This window comes from Girardinichthys multiradiatus, chromosome 9 (genome assembly GCF_021462225.1).
Source record: "Girardinichthys multiradiatus isolate DD_20200921_A chromosome 9, DD_fGirMul_XY1, whole genome shotgun sequence".
Taxonomy (NCBI): Eukaryota; Metazoa; Chordata; class Actinopteri; order Cyprinodontiformes; family Goodeidae; genus Girardinichthys; species Girardinichthys multiradiatus.
Window position 1 is genome coordinate 7021285 of NC_061802.1, and position 21700 is coordinate 7042984.

The 21700-nt window shown below is 38.4% G+C and overlaps 1 protein-coding gene across 1 annotated transcript in view; it reads left to right on the forward strand.

Annotated features, from left to right (window-relative positions):
* The window catches only part of LOC124873719 (collagen alpha-1(XXIV) chain), a 155133-nt gene that overhangs the window by 113079 nt on the left and 20354 nt on the right, over positions 1–21700 (forward strand). Inside the window, exons 28-46 of the mRNA XM_047374587.1 lie at positions 810–863; positions 4529–4582; positions 5024–5068; positions 6561–6605; positions 11739–11792; positions 12430–12483; positions 12593–12646; positions 12868–12921; positions 15892–15945; positions 16285–16392; positions 17404–17457; positions 18196–18303; positions 18421–18474; positions 18710–18763; positions 18894–18950; positions 19400–19453; positions 19872–19925; positions 20023–20076; positions 21491–21544. Of these exons, the coding sequence (XP_047230543.1) occupies positions 810–863; positions 4529–4582; positions 5024–5068; positions 6561–6605; positions 11739–11792; positions 12430–12483; positions 12593–12646; positions 12868–12921; positions 15892–15945; positions 16285–16392; positions 17404–17457; positions 18196–18303; positions 18421–18474; positions 18710–18763; positions 18894–18950; positions 19400–19453; positions 19872–19925; positions 20023–20076; positions 21491–21544 (1119 nt within the window). The remainder of the gene's footprint in view (positions 1–809; positions 864–4528; positions 4583–5023; positions 5069–6560; positions 6606–11738; positions 11793–12429; positions 12484–12592; positions 12647–12867; positions 12922–15891; positions 15946–16284; positions 16393–17403; positions 17458–18195; positions 18304–18420; positions 18475–18709; positions 18764–18893; positions 18951–19399; positions 19454–19871; positions 19926–20022; positions 20077–21490; positions 21545–21700) is intronic.

Consider the following 21700-nt stretch of genomic DNA (forward strand, 5'->3'; position numbering starts at 1 on the left):
GTTGGTTGCGGGGAAGCTGGTGCCTATTACACCCTGGACAGGTCGCCAGTGTATCGCAGACAATCAAATCAAACATTTTTTATCAAAATATTTTTTGCTGAACTGTTCTTAATTTTTAAAAAGGTGTGTAGTGTTAGGGAAACAACAATATACAGAGCATGTATACTTACTTACTGATGCTGATATAATTACTATTTACTGTCTCCTCTACTGATAGTGGCCTTTGCAGCAGTCTAATGGCAGCTCAGGGACATTGCTGACGCAAACAAATCTCCTGTTCAAACCTGCAACTGTAGGCTGATCTATTATAGCCACCACTCTATATATATATATATACCTACATCTGTCCAGTGGTGGAGGCTGATTTCTTGTCCTGTCTGGCATGGAGCTAAAAAAACTACATTTGTGTTCAAATATTTTAGATTAGAGCTGAATTACATAACCATGTAACAACCTTGGGACTCATGATGACATTGCAGCTTTTTGTGAGAACGTTCTTGTTAATATTAGTATTTGTGCTGTGACTCTTGTTCAGTGCGCAGAGTAGTCGTCATGCAATCCGAAAGTTGAGGGGTCGATTTCCGCTTCCTCCTGCTACATTTCGATGTGTTCCTTATCCTCAAGTAGACGACCGATCTGTGTATCAGTGTGCACGTTTACGAGTGCGATTGGGTGAATGTTGCTCTAATGTAAAGCGCTTTAGTGGTTGGTACGGTTGGAAAAGCGCTACATAAGTTCAGTCCATTTACCATTTAATTGTTTTCTCAGTACTTTGTATTAGAATGTGTGAAATTCCTTTTGTTTTACAGGGTCCACAGGGACAGAGGGGAATTCCAGGAATTGCGGGGCCAAAAGGGAGAAGGGTAGGGCCATCACTTGTACATGTATTTTCTGTATTATCTAAGTGTCCCTCATTTAATCTATTTAGCAGTTTAGGTTATAGCTTTGTTTCCATAATACAACTAAAACACAAAAGCACAAGTTTTGTTTGTTTTCTTCTCTTGGATTTAATGTCTTAACATTCAATTTTTTTGATGAGGGCTTTGAATGTTACACTTAAAGAAAATATGATAACATTTGATGGATGTGTCTTGGCTGAGAGGATATGACCCTTGCAGAAGAGACAGAAATTATTTATTCCTTAGACTTTCACAAAATTTCCAGTCAGTCAACTTGCATTTGTTCCCAGATTAGAACTGCACAATATATCACGAATATATGGTCATCACTGTATCAGTGCCATATTCATATCGCAAAGGACTGTTTGGAGTACAGTAGTTGTTAAATAATATGTTCCAAGTGCTATAAACTTGCATTTTACACGCTAATGTTATATTTAGCCAGCTGGACAGAGTCTCATTGCAGCAGATGCTCACACCGCTCAGGTGGTAGGAGTTTGTCCTGTAACCGGTGGGTTTCAGGACAAACAAGTTACAGAATTGTGCCACTCAAGGTGGCAGCAGGTTGGAGTAGCTCTGTTACTTTTGATTCTGATTTATTCTTTTTTGGGAACTATTCCTCTTGTGGTGGATACAGTTGATTTTTTTTTTTTTTTGGACAACTGTCCTCTCCGGTGTCAGATGCTGTGCAGCTTGGAGGATTTTTCTTAATACTTTCTATTTTTGGACATTTGTTATGATGCATTGCCATGGCAATGATGTTGTTTCTTACAACCGGGAGCAGCTGATTAATATCTCAAAAGCTCAAATAATACTTCAACTACAACCCCAAATCCCTGATGAGTTGAAAAGGAGACGCCGTGGATGCAGAGCAGGAGCTAAGAGAAGAGAGAGAAGGAGAAATTTCCAACCATCTCTTCCGTCGATTATGATGGGCAATGTGAGATCGTTGGGAAACAAGTTGGATGAACTCCAAGCCCTACAAAGGACCCAGCCAGAGTACCGGGCATGCAGTATTATGTGTCTTACTGAGACATGGCTGCAGGATCATATCCCCAACTCCAGCGTCTCTCTGCTGGGCTTTTTAACCATACGAGCAGAGAGAGACTTAAAGAGGAGCGGCAAATGTAAAGGAGGTGGACTGGCAGTACTTGTGAACAACAGATGGTGTAATCCAGGACATGTTACTGTGAAGTGTCATCTCTGCAGTCCAGATATTGAACTGTTGGCAGTACGTTTTCGTCCATATTATTTAGCCAGAGATTTCACCAGTGTTATTTTGGCAACAGTTTACGTTCCACCTTCCGCTGTTGCCGACACTGCATGTGATGCCATCAGCTCAGTTGTTGCTAAGCTACATAACACAAAACCCCAATGCTTTTGTGGCAATTTCTGGTGATTTTTACCATGCTTCACTCTCTGCTATACTTCCAACGTTTCAACAGTTTGTCAGCTGCTCTACCAGAGAAAACAAAACATTGGATTTGTTTTATGCAAATGTCAAGGACTCATACATCTCTACAGCAAGACCTCCTGTAGGCAAATCAGATCACAATCTTGTTTTTCTCTGCTCGAAATATAAGCCCCTTGTTCAGAGGCAACCTGTGATAAAGAGGACTGTGAGAAAATGGTCACAGGAAGCTGAAGAAGCTCTGCAAGGTTGCTTTGAGGCTACAGACTGGGACCCACTGTGCCAGCCACATGGAGAGGACATCAATGCCATGACTGAGTGTGTAACTGACTACATAAACGTCTGTGTGGATAACATCCCCACCAGAACCGTGAGATGCTTCCCCAATAACAAACCTTGGATCACCAGTGACCTGAAGGACCTGCTTAACAAGAAAAAAGAGCCTTCAGAGAGGGAGACAGAGAATTATTGAGGAGTTTACAGAAGCAACTTAAAGTCAAGATAAGAGACAGCAAGGAGGTGTACAAGAAGAAGCTGGAGAGCAAGCTCCAGCAAAACAATATCAGAGATGTGTGGACAGGGATGAAGAAGATCACAGGCTTCAAGCAGAAGGATGATCAGACCGATGGAGGTCTGGACAGAGCCAATGAACTGAACACATTCTTCAATAGGTTCAGTTCAGAAACAAGCTTCGCATCCTCCTCTCCTGCTCATAGCCAAACAGACATTCCACCCTCCTTTGACCCACAGGACCCACGCTGTCCAGTAACGCCTCAAATTTTTTATCTTCCCCCTCAGCCCTAGACCTTTCTGCTTCTACATGTTTGCCTTCAACCATATCAGAAGATGGTGATGCTTCCTTTGCTTCCCCCTTCCACCTGTGTGTCTCAAGAAGTCAAGTGAAGATGCAACTGTAGAGACTGAATAGGAATAAGGCTGCAGGTCCAGATCATGTCAACCCTAGAGTCCTGAAGGCCTGTGCAGAGCAGCTCTGTGGGATTCTGCAGCATCTCTTCAACCTTAGCCTGGCCCAGAAGAAGGTTCCGGTGTTGTGGAAGACCTCCTGTCTTGTTCCGGTACCAAAGAAAACTCACTCACCCATCAGTCCTCAATGACTATAGACCTGTTGCCCTGATATCCCACATCATGAAGGTCCTAGAGAGACTCCTGTTGGCCCACCTGAGTAAGCAAACAGTAAACCATCAGGACCCCCTTCAGTTTGCTTATCGCTGTGGAGTTGGAGTTGAAGATGCCATCATACACCTGCTTCAACAAACCCACTGTCATCTGGACAAAGCCAGCAGCACTGTGAGGATCATGTTTCTCCAGTGTATTTAATACAATCCAACCTGATGTGCGTTGTCAGAAACTCCAGAAGACTCAGGTGGAGGCCTCAACAATCTCCTGGATCAAAGACTACCTGACAAACAGACCACAGTTTGTGAGATTGAAAGGTTGTGAGTCTAACCAGGTAGTCAGCAGCACAGGAGCACCACAGGGGACTGTACTCTCACCATTCCTTTTCACTCTGTACACCTCAGACTTCCAGTACAAGACAGACTCCTGTCATCTGCAGAAATACTCGGATGATTCTGCAGTCGTGGGGTGGATCAGAGATGGACAAGAAGCTGAGTACAGGAAGGTAGTGGACCGCTTTGTGGCATGGTGTGGAAACAATCATCTCATTTTGAACGTGACTAAAACAAAGGAGATGATTGTAGATTTGAAGAGAAACAGGAATAAGTCAAAAACTATTTCCATCATGAGAGAAGAAGTGGAGGTGGTGGAGGAGTATAAATACCTCGGTGTTCACCTGGACAACAGACTAGAGTGGAGATGCAACTGTGAAGCCATCTACAAGAAGGGACAGAGCAGACTGTACTTCTTGAGGAAGTACAGAACATAAGAGAAGAAAGAAAAGATCTAACAGAGTAAAATGTTGAGGGTCCCGGGGTGTTTTGACAGATCATATCTGTCAGTGTAAGCTGGTGCAAGAATATCATGAACCTAATGGAATGTGTGTTTAGGTTTAGATGAGAGGTGGATTTGGGTGAATCTTTCCCTGAGCAGACAATGAACAATGTCAAATTGTACCTCAGTCTATTGCTCGTTTTACATTCCTCTTGTATGTCAACTTGAGTATGATGCTTTGATGTCAAACGTCTTGCTAATTTTCTGAGAAAAGATTAGTCATGTGTCTCGTGTTGGTGATGTGCAGGGGCCCAGGGGTCCAGATGGCGCAACAGGAGAACCAGGACCTGAGGGCACCAAGGTGAACAGCTCCCATATTGCATTCTCACAAACACCAAGTATATGTGTGAACTGAAAAAAAAACATGTACTATGTTTCTATTAAATGGGTTGTATAAATTCCTGATAGCTAAGGTACTTGTGCTGGGATTTGGTTTTTTTTAAGATATTTGTTTGGCACTAGTGGCCTTTAATTTATAATTTTGTTTTTACATTAGGCAGACAGGAAAGAGGAATAGATAGAGGGGGAGACATATGGCCAATATCGTCAGGTCCGGGACTCGAACCCGGGACGGCCGCTTCAAGGACTGTAGCCTCTGTATATGGTCGCGTGCTTAACCTCACTTTGGAATGCTTAGATTCGGATCTCTTTCTTTATTTGTCAGACATGAGGGATTTCTTTTACCCCTGTTTTGAGGAGGAAAAAGAGAAACCTTCAAACTGAGTTATGTTTTTGTTTCCAGGGTGAAAAGGGTGATGTTGGACCAAAAGGAGAACCAGGATTCATAGTATGTATTTCCTCAATAAACATGATTTCTTCTATATTTATAGATATAAATTACTTTGCTAAGAACGCTGAATGCTTATGAAACTGTAAATATTTTAGCTTAAAAGTTATCTGTAAGCAGGTTTCTTGAAAGAAATTATGAAAATTTATGACCATTATATTATTATAGCTACAGTACATAGTCATGGTAAAAAAGTACACCCTATTTTAATTGTATGATTAATTTTTCTTGACATTATAAAAAAAAAAAATCCAGTCTTTACCAGTTTCTAAAGTTATTTGAATCCATCCTCAAATATACCAATACAAGCAGACTCCACACTGTAATTTGTTAATTAACTAACATGAACCCAACATGAAAAAGGCATGTGTAAAAAATCAGGCTACCTCCATGAAGGATCTGTAGCATCCAGGTGCTGCTTATCAAATAAACTTAAAAGAAACTGGTTATATATGAGAATGAGCACCCCAATAACAGGAGTCTTGACAGCTTGCTAGTCTAGATCATGTTGTTACAACAATGCCAAGAAGAAAATACATTAGCAATGAGCTCAGAGAAGCAATTGTTGCTGTCCATCAATCTGAAAAGGGTAATATGGCCAATTCCAAATTATTTGAGGATCATCATAGAGATATTTGGCTATAATGCACACTACCAAAAAATTAACAACAAATTATCACAAAAACATAGTGGTGGAAGGGCGATGATGTGGGCTTGTCTTTTAGTCACAGGACACATTGCAGTCACTGAGTCAACAGTGACATCTGACTATTATGATGATTGACCAAAACGGGTAAGAGATGGTTCTACAAGCTGTAAAATTCTGAGAGGTACTCCGTTTTTCTATTCTGTCTTCATCTTGTTCAGTTATTTTTGTGTTTTTGTACCCTTAAACTTAGACCTAGATCATTTTTAAGTTGGGTAAAGAACAAATTAATTTTAGTATGCTCATAAAGGCCAAGATTTACGTTTAGAGTTATTTATGCATTATGAAGATGCATTATGTTAAACACAATCTGTTAAAATTTTCACATTTGCTCCCTGATATAGTCATTATCACAACCTTTGACTTGTAACAGCATCTATTATTGCCTGTGACCCTATAGCTTGAATTGACCATAATCAGTCTTTTTTAGAAATGTAGCCTCTGTACCCTGTATTACACAAATCTTATTCTTATGTACTTAAGCCAGGCTGAAATAAATACTTTACTGTACAAATATACCAATGGCTGGCTAAATTAAATGCAAATGTGGGCTTAATTTACACAACTTAGTAAAATACTAGTTTTATCCTTATACAGTACTTCTATAAGTACTTATGTAAGTCCTGTATACCAGTTCCACCATCTTGTTAACACCTTAGCAACTGTGTCGCCATCCCAAATTTAAAGTGAATATTTTAGCAATTTTCTGGCCTATTAAAGTGATCCAACCTCACCTGACTTCAACTGTATCAGAATCTGTTCCCATCCTGATTGTTCTCTTCAAAGGGCAAAGCTGGCATTCCCGGAGAAAGAGGCCCTCCTGGAAAGCCCGTAAGTAATGTTCAACATGTTATTTTTCAGAGATTTAATCACCACCTACACCCCACCGTTACTATAGCTACAGCGGATAAACACCCCATTAAAGCCCATCCGCAACCTTTTTTTCCCAACCTGTAAATCCCAGTTTATCATAAATTAAAGAGTTTGCTCCAGTCTTTTCATCCAGGAGGAAGTTTTTAATCTGGTAACTCTTCTGAGGAGTTTTACACATTTTCTCTCTGTCCCCTTAGTTGTAAGCTTTTAATATCCTTACTGTTCTACAATCGGTCTGCTTTATCTGATTAGCACAACACACTACTGTAATAAATCATCTCTAGATACCATTTCAGACTCTACAGATTAAAGAAAAATGTTAAACTTAACCTTCTCTAAAGTCACCAAGATTACTTACTTTGTACAACAGTAGAAGATTTTACCCAAAGCCGATGATGATTTACAGGGCCAGCGAGAAGTCAACATACTCTATTCATAGGGTATGAATGTCTCATTAAATTTAGGCTTTCAAGATGAATTTGAAAAATAAAATTTTTCTGGGTGAAATAAGGGCCCTGCGATGGACTGGCGACCTGTCCAGGCTGTACCCCGCCTCTCGCCCATAGACTGCTGGGGATAGGCACCAGCTTCCCCACGACCCACTATGGAATAAGCTAACCCTAATGCCAAATCGGGGATATTCCACATGTTGGATTGTCTTGGCCCAATATCCTACCATGTGGGGTGTTCCCCGAGGACAAACGAGCAATGATGAACGTTGAATGGGACGTGTAGCCAATCAGAAACCGAGGAGCAGAAACACAGGGGGAAATTACACTAAATTACTCACATTTGATCTCGAGAGAGTTTGCGAGATTTCCAGTCTGACATCAGAATGTTTGTCAATGTAATCTGTTGGTGTGTGGTTTGTTGTGCCTGCCGTGTGACTGCTGTACACAACAACCTGTAGGACCAAACCTGTTATATCTATGATTTTTTATTGTCATGTGTGGGGTCTCTCAGCATTTTAAAATCAACCGACAATTTTTAAATCTTGCCGTGTGAACCAGGCATTAGCTAGGTGCACCTAGAAAATATCTAAGAGGTGCTGACATAATTCTAGATGATTAAAACTTTGGTAGATTTGGATGTCTTTGGATGGGTTTATGGAATAAATAAAGCAGGCTTAACATTAATGTTTTGGTACGACACAAACATATCAGAAATTTCAGAACACTACTTAAGGACAAGAGATCAAGTAAATAATATAAACTAAAACATTTCTGAGAAGAAAGGTCATATGTCCAGGCCGGTTTATGAAAGATGTTTGTCGATACAAATAAAAGCATGTTGTTTCTAAGACTTTTTAGTTTTGACCTTGTTTGTTATAGAGAACACTCAACAAATTAAAATTTGTGCTCCTATTACTGTTTCTAAAATTCATGTTGCATGTTGTATTATCAGATCACCTGCTAAAAAGAACAGTCAGTCAGTCATTTTCTACCGCTTCTTCCATAGTGGGTCGTGGGGAAGCTGGTGCCTATCTCCAGCAATCTATGGGCGAGAGGCAGGGTACACCCTGAAAAGGTCGCCAGTCCATCACAGGGCAACACACAAACAACCATGCACACACTCATTCACGCTCCTAAGGGCAATTTAGAGTTACCAATTAACCTAACAGGCATGTTTTTGAACTGTGGGAGGAAGCCAGAGTATCCAGTGAGAACCCACGCATGCACAGGGAGAACATGCAAACTCAATGCAGAAAGACCCCTGGTCGGGTTGAACCCAGAACCTTCTTGCTGCAAGGCAATAGTGCTACCAACTATGATTGTATTATGATTGTATTTAAACATTTACTGGGATTGTATACTAGTGAACTAGACTGTGATTTTGTCTTTGCAGCAATGAATATTACTATTTTATGATTAACACAAAGAAGTCATCTGCTTTACTTCCAAGCACTGGCTATGCTTCAACATGTTTTATCATTTAGCAACTTTTTTTTTGTGTCTATTTTGGACCTCTTAGTCATTGTCTCGTTTTGCCAAGAAAAGTAGACCACCCTAAAATGTGGCCTTTTTAGATCAAAAATGCTGGTTGAATCCAGCCTAACCTGTTTAATCATCAGTAGATATCTTCATGTGGACGGTTTTTCAGCTTTCACTTTTCAACCACATTTAAACAACCCTTAGACATATCCTGATGTCCTCTTTTCTAGATGTTTTCAACAAAGTTTTTATTGGGGAGATGTTACAGTGACACAGATTTGAAATTTTTCTAAGCTACAAATGTCTTTATGCTGTAAAACTACATTTTTCCACCTTAGCAGTTTATGGATTATATTTCTTATATGCTTGAGGGGTATAAAATCAAATTTTCCACAGATGGTAGAAAAATGCAAACAAAGATGAAACTGTCCACGTGATCATAATTTTAATACATTAGCAGTACAATGTATATTTTTTTTATTTACTTGCTTGATTTACTATCATCGGCATAGTTACAGTGTTGTACTATATCTCTGTTGCTATCTTTTCAATATAACAAATACATTTCTCTACTTTCAATATCTGGATTGCTGGTAAATGCTTTTGCTAGTTCCAAAGCTGTTTACTCTGTCTTTTTCGGTCTTAAAACCACACACATACATGGCATGCATGTGTCTCTCCACTTTTTTAAACATGTGTGTGATTCATGTTTTAGATTAGGTTGCGAAACTAGTATCAAAACATTTGTTCTTAGAGTTGCTGCAGATCTACTGCTGCCCTTTGTTAAATAAGAAACATCTACAGCTTATATACAATCTTAAACACACCACTCTGAGAAACTTGTATTATGTGTTGCGAGACTAACCTTACTGTGGCGTTATGGCGCCATCGTGTGTCGGTTAACATCTCCTTCAAAACTTAAGGTGTGAGAAATTCTGATTTCCTGAGGTGTCTTGAAATGTTTTTGCTAAAGGCAACTTTAAAGTTATGGCACTTTTTAGTGGTTTGGGCTTTTTTTTTTTTTTTTTTAGAAAAGACTGCCTTTATCTAGTTCCATTAAGATTCTGGATTCCGTAAAAGTTGTCCAAATGTATTTCTAACACTTACTCTTTCCTGCTTATTTGTGTATAATGTATTTAACCTCTTTTTACTTCTGGCTTTTGTTAGTAAAATTTCTGTCCTGTCAATCCAAAGTTCATTTGGATCTCGAAAGTATTTCGACAATTTTGCATTTTTATACTGAGCTTCTTCCAACAAGCAAAATGGTACATTTTCACGTGGAAAATTAAATATGTGATTTGCAAAACAAGTTGACATTCACGTTTTAGGATTTTATCATAATTGAGTCAATTTATAAAATAAAGCCATTTTCCTTACAAAACATTTTCCTCAAGCTCAGAGGTATTTAGTCATTTAGCCCAGTGACTAGTTTTGTGCCCAGGTGTGTTTTTCTTTGTGTGATCTTATTTGTATGCTGTCTAGGGAGAGGATGAGGAAAGTGAAGGAAGCCATCATTACTCTGTAATGACAGACCTTTCGTTCCAGCCAGATCAACACCTTGCTACATTTAAAAAAAAAAAATAAGAATGTACTCATGACCCAAGATTCATAAAACGGTAACTGCAGAAAATTTCTCTTACATCATCCTGCCAAGTTCAAAGCTTTATCTACTAATAGAGGGTGAGAACAGAAGTGGTTTGCACGTAGACATAAAGACACTACCAATGCACAATAATGTAAATGTTAAGCTTATTAAAATAACCAAATAATTATAAATAAAAATTCCTCGAACCAAAAGCGATCAGGTCCAGGCCTTCCAATCCATGAAGCTCAGAGTTGTGTCTGATCTCATCCACATATCAAGATACCATAGCGATCATACAGCTGGATTTAGAAGCTGTTTTACTGTTCATGTATGGGTCTAGATGATACAATTGCATTAAACAAAAATAATTAAACACTAATGGGCCACTGCCACTTACTGGGAAGTCAGTGTAAGTTCACTTAGTTTTTTTAAAAGTACCTGGGAAATACCTTCCAGTCCTCCAAATTATGACACCCTTAATGGCAAAGAAAAATCATAACATCAATTAAAATCTAGACACTAACATATTGAAGTATATATTGTATTATATATTTTTATGGTTACATTTAAAACATTTTAATTCTATGTTGGGAGAAAATTGGAGTTAATACTGTTAACTTTTAAGTTGGAATCTGCTGTGTTGTACATAAAGTATTGACAATTTTTGTGACTATGTTAATCTTGAAAATATTTTAACAGTACTAAATCTTTCTGCAATTAAAATTTTTTTTTTCTACAATGTAAGTTACAGTTTTATTTTATAAACATGAAGTACAGTACATGACATCCAAAAGAAGGATAGTGGAGCTAATGTGCCAGCAATGTGCCAGCAAAATCAATATGGCAAGACAGGAAAGAAATTTCAACAAATCCACCATGAGGTTGCCAGGATTAAGACATGAAAGGGATAAGAGAGAGAAAACTGGTCTGTTTACTGATGTCTGTAGGTTTTGGCACTTTTGCACTTCTTTTCTGCAGAGGATTTAACTGTTAGAGGAATTATTATATTTAGGTAGCAGGTAGCTGCAAGATTGTATCATATATGTTGTCCCTGATGTTTCCCATGTAAATATTTAAACTATTAATAAAAAAGTGAAATGAAGGGGAATATATTTCAGTTTTTATTAATAATTTTATTCCTCGTTGATTTAGGGATATTAGTGAAAGAACCAAGTCTTTGGGCGTTTTCAGCAGCCCCATTATATCACTACTTTTTCCATATTTTCTACCTGTGGAATTGGAACCTGGGAGCAGTGAAGCCATACACAGGACCAATATTACTGGACATAAATTAATATACTACATATGCAACAATAATGTAATCCTCAAGTGATGCACTAATGTTTCAGATTACAAATCTCTGTTTAACCTGGCAGTCCAGTGTTTGGGTACAAATCTACAGTATGGGATCTTATAGGATTGTCAGTCCATTTGTGATACTGGAAGTGCTGCTAGATACACCAGAATAACCCTGTCACTAACAGTGATCAAAGTCAGTTTTTCGTGTTGTTTGCTTTCTGTATTCACATAAATGAATGAAAGAATGTGTCGACGTGACTATATGTGTGTTTTCAGGGTAAGCCAGGTATCCCAGGGAGCACTGGTGAGAGGGGCCCTCAAGGGGAACCAGTAAGTATGCTCGTCTGTGGAAGGGATGCGGTTGTTTTAGGAAACTATAATCAGCCTTCACAACAACCAGCTTGGCTGTGATCTGTAATGACTGCGGGCACGATACACAAAATGATAACTGCTTACAACACTGAAATAAAGCAGAAGTTGGCAGGGTTGGAAATATTTAATAAACACTCAAGAATCTCTGATGAGCACCATTACTGAAAACTAAACTGTTTATAAAAAAGATACCGTAAGTGGTCCATGAAACGTTTCATTCTGTGTTGTTTCTTTAACACCGGATAACTCCCTGCCTTTCTTGGATTAATCTTCAAACACTTTATTTTCCTGGAAATTCACCAACTGCTCAGGGGTATAAAGCATGTCAAACAATCAGACACAGGTATGTATCAGGGAAGGAGCATCCTGAAAAGCTAGAGGCTCTGTAAATGTTATGAGTCTTATCTTGTTTTTGGACAATGTTCAGCATCTTTATTTTAGGATTTCTCAGATCTCAAGTTACTTTTCTAAAATTAACTACTGGTTTTTTCATGATGTGTTACTTTACCATCACAAAGTTAAATTATCATTATCAAAACATCTTTAAGGTATCAAATGACCATTTTTTTATTGGTTGTTAAATTAACTTTCTTAGGGATCTAAAGGACCAACTGGGGAGCCTGGACCTATTGGAGAGCAGGGACTTGAAGTACTTAACTTTTTATGATAAGTCATAAAAACTGTTACTACTGCTGTGCATCCAGCCTAAACATTTCCTGTGTTCCTTCCTCCTTCCTTTCTTTGTTTAATTCTTGCAGGGTGTTCCGGGTGAAGAGGGAGGACCAGGTGCCATTGGAGAACCAGGGTTAAAGGTTAGAAAAAAGTTTGCAAAATTTTTGCAGCTTGTAAAACCTTAATAAAAGATCCAATCTGAAATGTGTAAATTCATGTTTGTTCCTGAAAAAAACTGTAGCCTGGTTAAAAAAAAAGTGTTGGGTCTTTTTAATTACTATGAGTGTTATGAACGCTGGCGCATATATTTAACCTGTTTGATGTCCAGGCGGTCATGTGTCATTTCTTGTGTTCACTGTAGGGTGATATTGGGCTTCCAGGGGCTGAAGGGGAACAGGGACAGAAGGGAGACAGAGTGAGTGATTATTATGTATTTTATCTTCTCCCTTCATGTTTCTGAGTAGACCTAATCCAGCTTTATCTACCTTTTATATGTGGTTATATTCTACATTTGTTATTGTGTGGTCATGCTCTTTATTCTGTGTATGAAATGCTCAAGGAGAAATGTTGGGGCCTCACTTCTAATTTGATAAGTGACCTCAATTAACACCTCACTCAATAAACTTATGCTCCTCATCGGTAATGTTAGGTAAGGATTATAGTAGCTCTACCTCTTTAAGATGCACACGTGTTGACAAAGCAACAGTTGACGTCATATGACGTGACAGAAAAAGTATTTGACTTGGACAGGTATTTTTCCATGGTAGGATGATAGTGCAACAAAAAAACTTCAGTAAATCTCTCAGCACTTTGTGAACAGCTAGCTTTTATAGACACTTCTGTTGTAACCTTCCTACAGTGTGTCAGCGACTGTCTCTGCTGGATAGGTATGAAGTCAGCAGTATTTCCCATGTTTGTGCGCTTCATGGCCGTAATTACATTTCTGTAAAATACTGTAAAAGGAGTATTAGTTTGGAAAAAATATTTACATGTTTTTATTTACATTTTATAAAACAATGACATATTAAAAAATATATATGTATACCTTTCTCAATAATCATTATTGGCATTACAGCAATGAAACTTGTTTCTACTGGTACACTGTAAAAACTTAGGTTAAATGCACTTATTTCTTAAACTACACTTGTTATAATGCATGTTTTACACAGAATATAAGATTGTGTTTTCAAATGTTGTAAATTATTCTTAAACTTGTCAAAGTTGAGACCATGCAAATCTGACTTTACTCATAGTTTTAAGGCAGCTTTTAAACCTTCGCTTCTAAGTTTAGATACTTAAAAGCTCTCACAGTGCATCTTGATCATTTATCTTTAGTGGCCTGCTTGCCATCACCCTAATATTTAGCTCCCTCCACACATTCTCCATTTGGCTCAGTTTGAGATTGGCTGGGGCACTCCAAAATCTTATTAGTTTAGTCAGAAGAAGCATGTTGGTAAAAATAAAACAATTTTATCAGGCTTAAGGTTTAACCCTAAACCTGTCAGTGGTAGGAGTACAATTTCACTGTTTGTAAAATTCAAATTTTCTTAGAAATTGAGTTTTGGATTTGATCATGATCAAACCAAACTTTGCAGAAGCAAATACTTGAAATAAATCACTCTGTGTGCAAGTAATCTTTGTAGAAGTTAATTCGAACTGGTTTGTTTAATGCCATAGACCTAGATTTTGGGATAATGGTCCTATAGGGTTGGTTTAACCACCTGACTCTTGCACCCTCAAATGAAAGATGATTGGTTAGGAAGTTTAGGATTACCTCAAGAACCACCAAGGCTTATACATACCATGTCCTGAAAACTACTGAAACACAACTGACACCATCCACATTGATGCAAGTTTTACATCACTATGGACTGAAAGACTGATGACCGAAACGTAGACCTGGCTCCAAAATTGAAACTTTTAGGACCAAATGAAATTTGCAGCTGTCCAGATGGACACCCTGAACAGGTCACCAGTCCATCACAGGCCAACTGTCATAATGGATAGTGTTAAGACTGATAAACACAATCACGAGGAAACCAGGGGCAACGTTCAAACAGTTTATTTATTCACAGACATAAGTTTGTTCTGGAATCCGGACTTGATCAGCGGACAGGATTGGGATCTCACCGAGGGAGAAGAAAAAAGTCTTAGAGAGCGTTTGAGAAAAGGTAGATCAATAATACTAAAGTCCATCAGGGTTAAACTTAGGCAAATAAGCCCTTAGCCTGGTCAGGGAGGAATAAGTCTTTACCACGATGGTTGAGGTTAACAGAAGGGTGCAGCAACAGGGACAGCAACAGTACTCCCTGGTTCTTCTGACTTTGTGCTTTACTCCATTCAACGGTCCCCATGGGAGGGTGGACAGGCAGGTGGGTGGTTCTCAGAAGCTTGATAAAAAGTTATTTTCAGAGACCTAGGTCCAGAGAGGCAGACAGGAGACTTACGGTCAAGGTTCTTTCCACGTTCATCTGAACTCGGCAGGAGACATTTAGCCCACAGAAACTCCAGTACAAACATTTCAGCTGCAGCGGCGGTGGTCGAGCCGTTTACCACGCTTTGTGAGACAACGAGCTGACGCCTCCTTCTGGATCTCCAATCCTATTGAGCACAGGTTGATTGCTCGCTGATGAGCAACTGCTGTGCCGCAGCACCTGCCGGTCACACCCTGAGTAGGAGGAAGAAACACTGCACAGACTGACCCAGCCTGCACACTGTGGATATGACACCAACACAGAAACACACAGAACAAACAACCATGCACCCACACACTCATACCTAAGAACAATTTCAGGAGACCTATTAAGCTGACAGTAATGTTTTTAGACTGTGGGAGGAAGTCAGAATACCCAGAGAAAACTCATACATGCACAGGAAAACATGCAAAGACCCCAGGCCAGTATTCAAGCCCCGAACCTGCAAGGCAACAGTGCTACCACAGTGCACAGCTGTACAGCCTAACCCATAGCTGTTGTATGTTATGTAGTCTTCACACCCCCAAAAAAGGAATGGTTCAAAAGCTTTAAGGCCCAAAGTTAATGTCACAGTTGCACCTGTGATGACTGTGTGTAAACCTCTGACTGTAACTGTACATAATCTTTAACTGTCGTAGATACTTTTTATTTAGTTTTATTGTCAATTATTTTCCTGTTTATTTTCCAAATGCATTAAAGACATGACAAATGTAATGATGTGAAATGCATGTAGCGCTTTATCTCGCTCTTTAAGAGGGTACCTGCCATCTTAACTGTTGCTCACATGAAACCAAGTTAACGAAAAAAGAACTGCATTATAGCCGATTAAGGCAGTAGATGTCCTGTGAACATTTGTTTTCTTAATTTTATCAATAAAGAGGGTTTTGTTTCAAACTCTAATCTGTTCACAGGGTCCACCTGGTCCCCCAGGGGATGATGGCCCTCAGGGGAAAGATGGAGTAAAGGTAAAAACAGAAACTGTTAAAAAAAACTGTCATTTTTAGATTGCAGACAGCTTATATATAGTGCCATGGCTTATGTTTTAAATTATAACTATAAAGCTAAATCTGTTTAAATTTGGAGCACTAAATTGTATCACAAGATTTCTTGCACAGTCTGGAAAAGTTTGGAAAAGTAGGAGATTTGATTTATGCATTTTCCAGGTCTCCATAAGTATGGGAAAAGAAAAAAAAGAATATTATTAAATATTTTTATTTTCAGCATCCATCCATCATAATTCAGCATTCCGTCCGTCCAATTTTTCACCCTGGGGATGTTTTTCACTCTTTGTCTCTGTCTTTCAGGGTGAACCTGGTGAGCCTGGGTCTTTTGGGGAGCTGGGGGAAAAAGGGCTAGAAGGAGATCCAGGGACCCAAGGACCCGCAGGAATACCTGGGAAACAGGGCTTCCGTGTAAGTTCTCTAAAGTTCTCCAGAATTTACTGTCAAATATTGACATTTAAAAATTAAATAGAACAGAATCTTTATTGCCTCTGTGTATGGACAATGAATTTGGTTGCATAAAGTACTTCTCAAAGGTTAACCACTCCTGGTAAAATGCCAGCTTTTTGCAATCCAAAAAACACAAGCATAATAGGTAGTTTCAAAACCTTTCCATATATAATGTGGTATTTATCCCATTCAATTCAACTGAAAAAAAAAAACATAAATATCCTTGTTATGTGTCCACAATCTCAAACTTATACTTTGTGGAATACTATTGGATTCAGTTTTGGCATAAAGTCTTGGTTGGTTGGACTCTATCAGCATCACATCTCTTGACTTAGCAATATTTGTCTGTCTTTGCAGACGTTCTCCAAATATGTCAGATTGTGAGGACACTGTATGTCCACAACACTCTCTTTTTCTTTGCAATCCCACTAACACTTGTTTTGCAGTTGAATAGTAAAGGATAAATGTCACATTATATGTAGAAAAAGTTTTAAAATTATTTATCATGGTTTTATTTTTAACATTCTAAGGATCTGGTATTTTAACAGTGCTGTATACAATTTAGATAATCTGTATATGAAAAAATGGCGTCTCATTCCAGTTCCGGCAACTACATCTTGTCTTTTGAGGACAACCAACAGAGTCATCTTGGCAGCCATTATACTGCTCTAAACAAAGACTTTTATACTTATGCATTAAGGAGTATTCTGATGTTCAACCACTGTAGCATTAAAGTCATTCTAATGCAATATGAGACATGGTGCAGTTCATAAAGTTTTAAAAAAGTATGACAGGTTTCAGAAAAGGTAACCTGGTTAAAACAATACAGGCTGTGTTAAGATGGGCTACTTGGTTGTTTATTTGTAATCAGCAGGATACTAAGACAAATCCACAAAATCAAGCATATCATTCAGTTAATCCAGTCATCTGTGTCACTAAACATGAACAGTATTTTATTTTATGTTTTCATAGGGACCAGAAGGAAAACTTGGTCCTCCAGGACAAAGAGGACGCCACGGAAAGAAGGTTAGCACCATCTTTACAGTGCCTTACAAAAATGTTCTTACCACTTGAACGTTTTTACAGAAAAATACTACATGATTGTACGGCAGGTCTTTTGGGGAATATCTCTACCGTCTTTTCATTTCATTGCCAAAAATTCTCAGATGGATTTAAGTCTAGACCAAAAGGCATCACTCTGCTAGTAGGTTAACCTCTGCCATACAACCTCTAACAGATGCTTTATCCATCATCTGATAAACTCTGCCTATTTCCCCTGTCCCTGCTGGTGAAAAGCAAACCCCCATCACGATGCTGCCACCTCTGTGTTTCATTTTTGGAATTGTGTATTCAGAGTGATGTGCAAGTTTAGGTTTCTGCCACAGATATGGAATTGCATGGAGGCCAAAACGTTTTGCTTGGTCTTATCTGACAAGAGCATCATCTTCTACATGTTCACTGTGTCTCCTACATGGTTTGCAGTAAACTACAAAGGGGACTTATTTTGCTTGCCATTCAACAATAGCCTTCTTTTCCCACTCTTTCATGAAGGCCACATTTTAGAATGCACCTGAGCTTTGGATGTCTGTAGCTCCTCCAGTCTTACTTGCTTGGTCTATTGTTTATAATCTAACCCTGTGAATACTTTGACTATATGACTATATGTTTGTTTTCAGAAGAATAGCGCAATTTCTTCCTGTCTCCTTATAATTCTATCCTGCATCACTTTTTCCAACCATCAACTGAGCTCTTTAATCTTTGCAGGGAGAGAAGGGTCCTCCAGGTGTTGTTGGTGAGATTGGGTCACGTGGGGATATCGGCCCACCAGGCGAGCCAGGGCTGAAAGGTGCCCGGGGAACCCGAGGCCCACCTGTTAGTTTCCGTTTGTTCTGTTTTTGCTCTCAATTTGATGTTTGAGGTTGAATAAAGCAAAACAGAAGCTTCATGCTGGTCCATCACATCGTTTTTTCTTTCACCATTTTTTTGAAGGGTCAACCAGGAGTCATGGGGCTTGAAGGGCAACAAGGACTGCCAGGATATCCAGTAAATGTTTACATGTTTATTGTATTACAAAAAACTACAAAATACTATATTTAATCACACTTTTTAAGTAATTTTTGAGTTGAGAACACAAGTCCTTTACTTGACAGGACATACTTTTTATGATAAAATATTACATTTGGTTTTTATAGAATAGCTAGGGGTGAATATTTCGCCAGCTTTCACAATTCTAATATCTTTTTTTAGTATGTATAAAAACAACATTTTTCCTTTTTAGGGGCACCCTGGCAAACCTGGGCCTATTGGACCACCAGGATCCAAAGGTGAAAAGGTAATATGGTCTAAATTAGCATTCTGAACGAAAATATTGTTTAAATTAGTTGGCTCAAGATGTTTTATAGATTGTAGAACTAAAGTGCATCTGTGCATATTTGATTGTGTGCTCCTGCAATGCATCCCAGGGTTATTCAGGCGAGGACAATAAGACTCCAGGACCACCAGGGCCCTTAGGTGAACCAGTAGGTCTTGCTTTCCTTCAAACTCTGTTTTTTATGCAATCCTTATTCTGTTTAAGCCATAGAAACACATCAGAAAACTGCACTTTTTTCTCGTTATTTTCCTTGCAATGTCTTTTCTCAAAGCAAATCTGCATTTAACAGCAGAAAAGAATTGTTGCAAAAAATCCCAAATAGTTTTTAGACTAATATCCAAATTGGATCATATGACATTACATTAACAACTTCACATTTTACATCACTACAATTACAACTTAAACAGCCTCAGTCTGCAATTAATAAATAGAAACCTTATTTTTAAGATTTACAGTGCAGAATGATTAATAAAGTGGGAGTCCTTTTTTGGTTGAAGACGAAAAAGTATATTGGGCTGAAAGATAACTGTTTTTAATAGGAATGCAGCCAAGTAGGGGCAAACCTGTGTATTCATATACATATTAATGTGTACTCAGGGGCGTCCAGGAGAGCGCGGGGAACGCGGGGAGCCAGGAGATGAAGGATACCAGGTAAAACCACAAAAGCAATGTAAAACTTCAAGCCATGTGTCAGGGTACAAGGCAGGACTTAAGTAATTGCTAAATGTTTTTTGCATTTTTGCTTTCTTTGCAAGGTTTACATATGTCAATTAAATATGACAAACTGTGTTCCCTTTGATTTTACAACTGATTTCAAACAGTTACGTTATTTGTTTATGCTGCTTTCAAGTGAGCTCCTACATATTCCCCTAATTAATCAATAAATAAATCAAAAAATAAGAATAAGAATATATATAAATTGAGAAATAATATATTATGTTGTTGAATTTATGGTTTGCAAAAACATTTTCTGAGTGATCGCTACCCTCCAGAAACAATCTGTATGCGCTTTAAGTATTTAAAGTTGATCAGATAAGTATCAAGTCTTATCTTGAATTCTGTGTTTCAGGGTCATGTTGGTATTTTCGGACCTCGTGGGAGAACTGGTCCACCAGGTCCGCCGGTAAGTCAGCAGGCTCAGTGGTAAACCTAAGGAATTAGCAGTATATTTTCACTTTTATTCCATTACTTAACTGTGTTTAAATTCTTGCATGGTGAAGGGACTACCTGGCCAGCCTGGAGAAGCAGGCGTTAAGGGAGAGAAAGGACCTCCAGTGAGTGATCACACATGTATACTGTAACATAAAAACAAGAACTAAAACAAGTGTCCATATTCTCAGTTTGGAGAGATGCTCTAAGTTGCACAACAATATTAAACAAGCAGCTAGGTAAATGCAGCTTGTCGTGGCTGCCAGCCAAGTACCGTTTGACTTCTCAAACAGTTTGTAGTTTTTAAGTTTTGTTCACCAGTTTGTTGAAGTTCTTACCTGCTACAGAAGATTTTAGACAGAATATAGCTCATTAACGTTTCGGCGTATCACTAGAAATTTTATTATTTTTTGGCAAGAGCCATTCAAAATGATTAACAGCTGCATCAGTTATTTCTTAGATTGTTAAATGATTCATTCATTTTTAGGAACTACACACTACAAGAGTCAAGCAGTCTTTCTGTCATGAACGATGTATTATCTTAGGACTAGACGCGCAGTCACACTGTGTGTAAGAAAGCAGACTGTTACACAGCTCTACAGTAAAACTGGGTTTCATGAATATTACAAAACAATAACAGAGAGGTTTTAGACTTGACATTTTAAACTTTTATAATGCCATTTAGTAAGATTTGGAACATTAGCGAGGTTAGCGTGGGTAGCATTACTGTCTGTGAAAATTAGTCTTTGTGTGTATTTCCTGTAAATTGAATAGACCCTTATCTTTATTTAGAGATTTCTACATCCAGCGTACTCTGTGAGAGACAGTGGACAGTGACTTGCTGTAATATTGTTAGCTTCCTGTTTGCTGACCTCTCACTGCCTGTTTAAAAGTAACAGACCAAAGGAACAGACATATACATTACATACAGCATTTTTAAAAATGTTGGCTTTGGATATTTCTGACTTTACTCCACATGAGAGATAGTTTGTGTAGACAAGCACTCTAATTGTATAACACTGATTATGGCAGCTTACCTGTTATGTTACTTGCTTAGCTTTGGTTCAGTCAAAGTTTTTGCAATACCTTTTGAAACAACATCTAGAACTGCCATCTGTTAGAAATGCTCACAGTGTAGTCTGACACTAAAGGCTGGAGATTTTTTCTGGTGTTATGCCTGTTTCAAAGTAACCGCCTGGTCAAACCATTCTATGTTGGAAACCTCTAAAGCTATAAAAAGCTCTCAGGCATTCTTAGTGTTTTGCCACTCTGGATTTGCTTTCTGCATAGTCATGAAGAGTGGAAGTGTGATATTTCTGTATTCAAATCTCAGATTTCTTTTTTTTTTATTTAATTTGACACAATGCAGTTTGAGATGATGAATCATTTACAGATGTTTATTCCACTTTTTAACTGTCTAGAATGGTTGAAATAAACACTGCACAGAGTGAGACTCGTAATCAATGAGTTTGAGGAGAATCATAAATGTTTTATGAAATTGTATTTGTGCCTTAAATTTCCTTTTTATTAACATTTTAGGGCTCAGCTGGAAAGAAAGGAGCAAGGGGTCTGAATGGAGCCCCTGGAGCTGCAGTGAGTGTCAAGCACTTGCCTGGCTTAGACAGAAACTGATGTGTAGGGTGCAACCTTTTTACCACTATGTGTAGTTCATTACTTTCATAATTACCAACTTTGTCTGTTGAAAAAGCCACAAGCGGTCAGTATGCCAAATAAATGAACTGTAAAAAT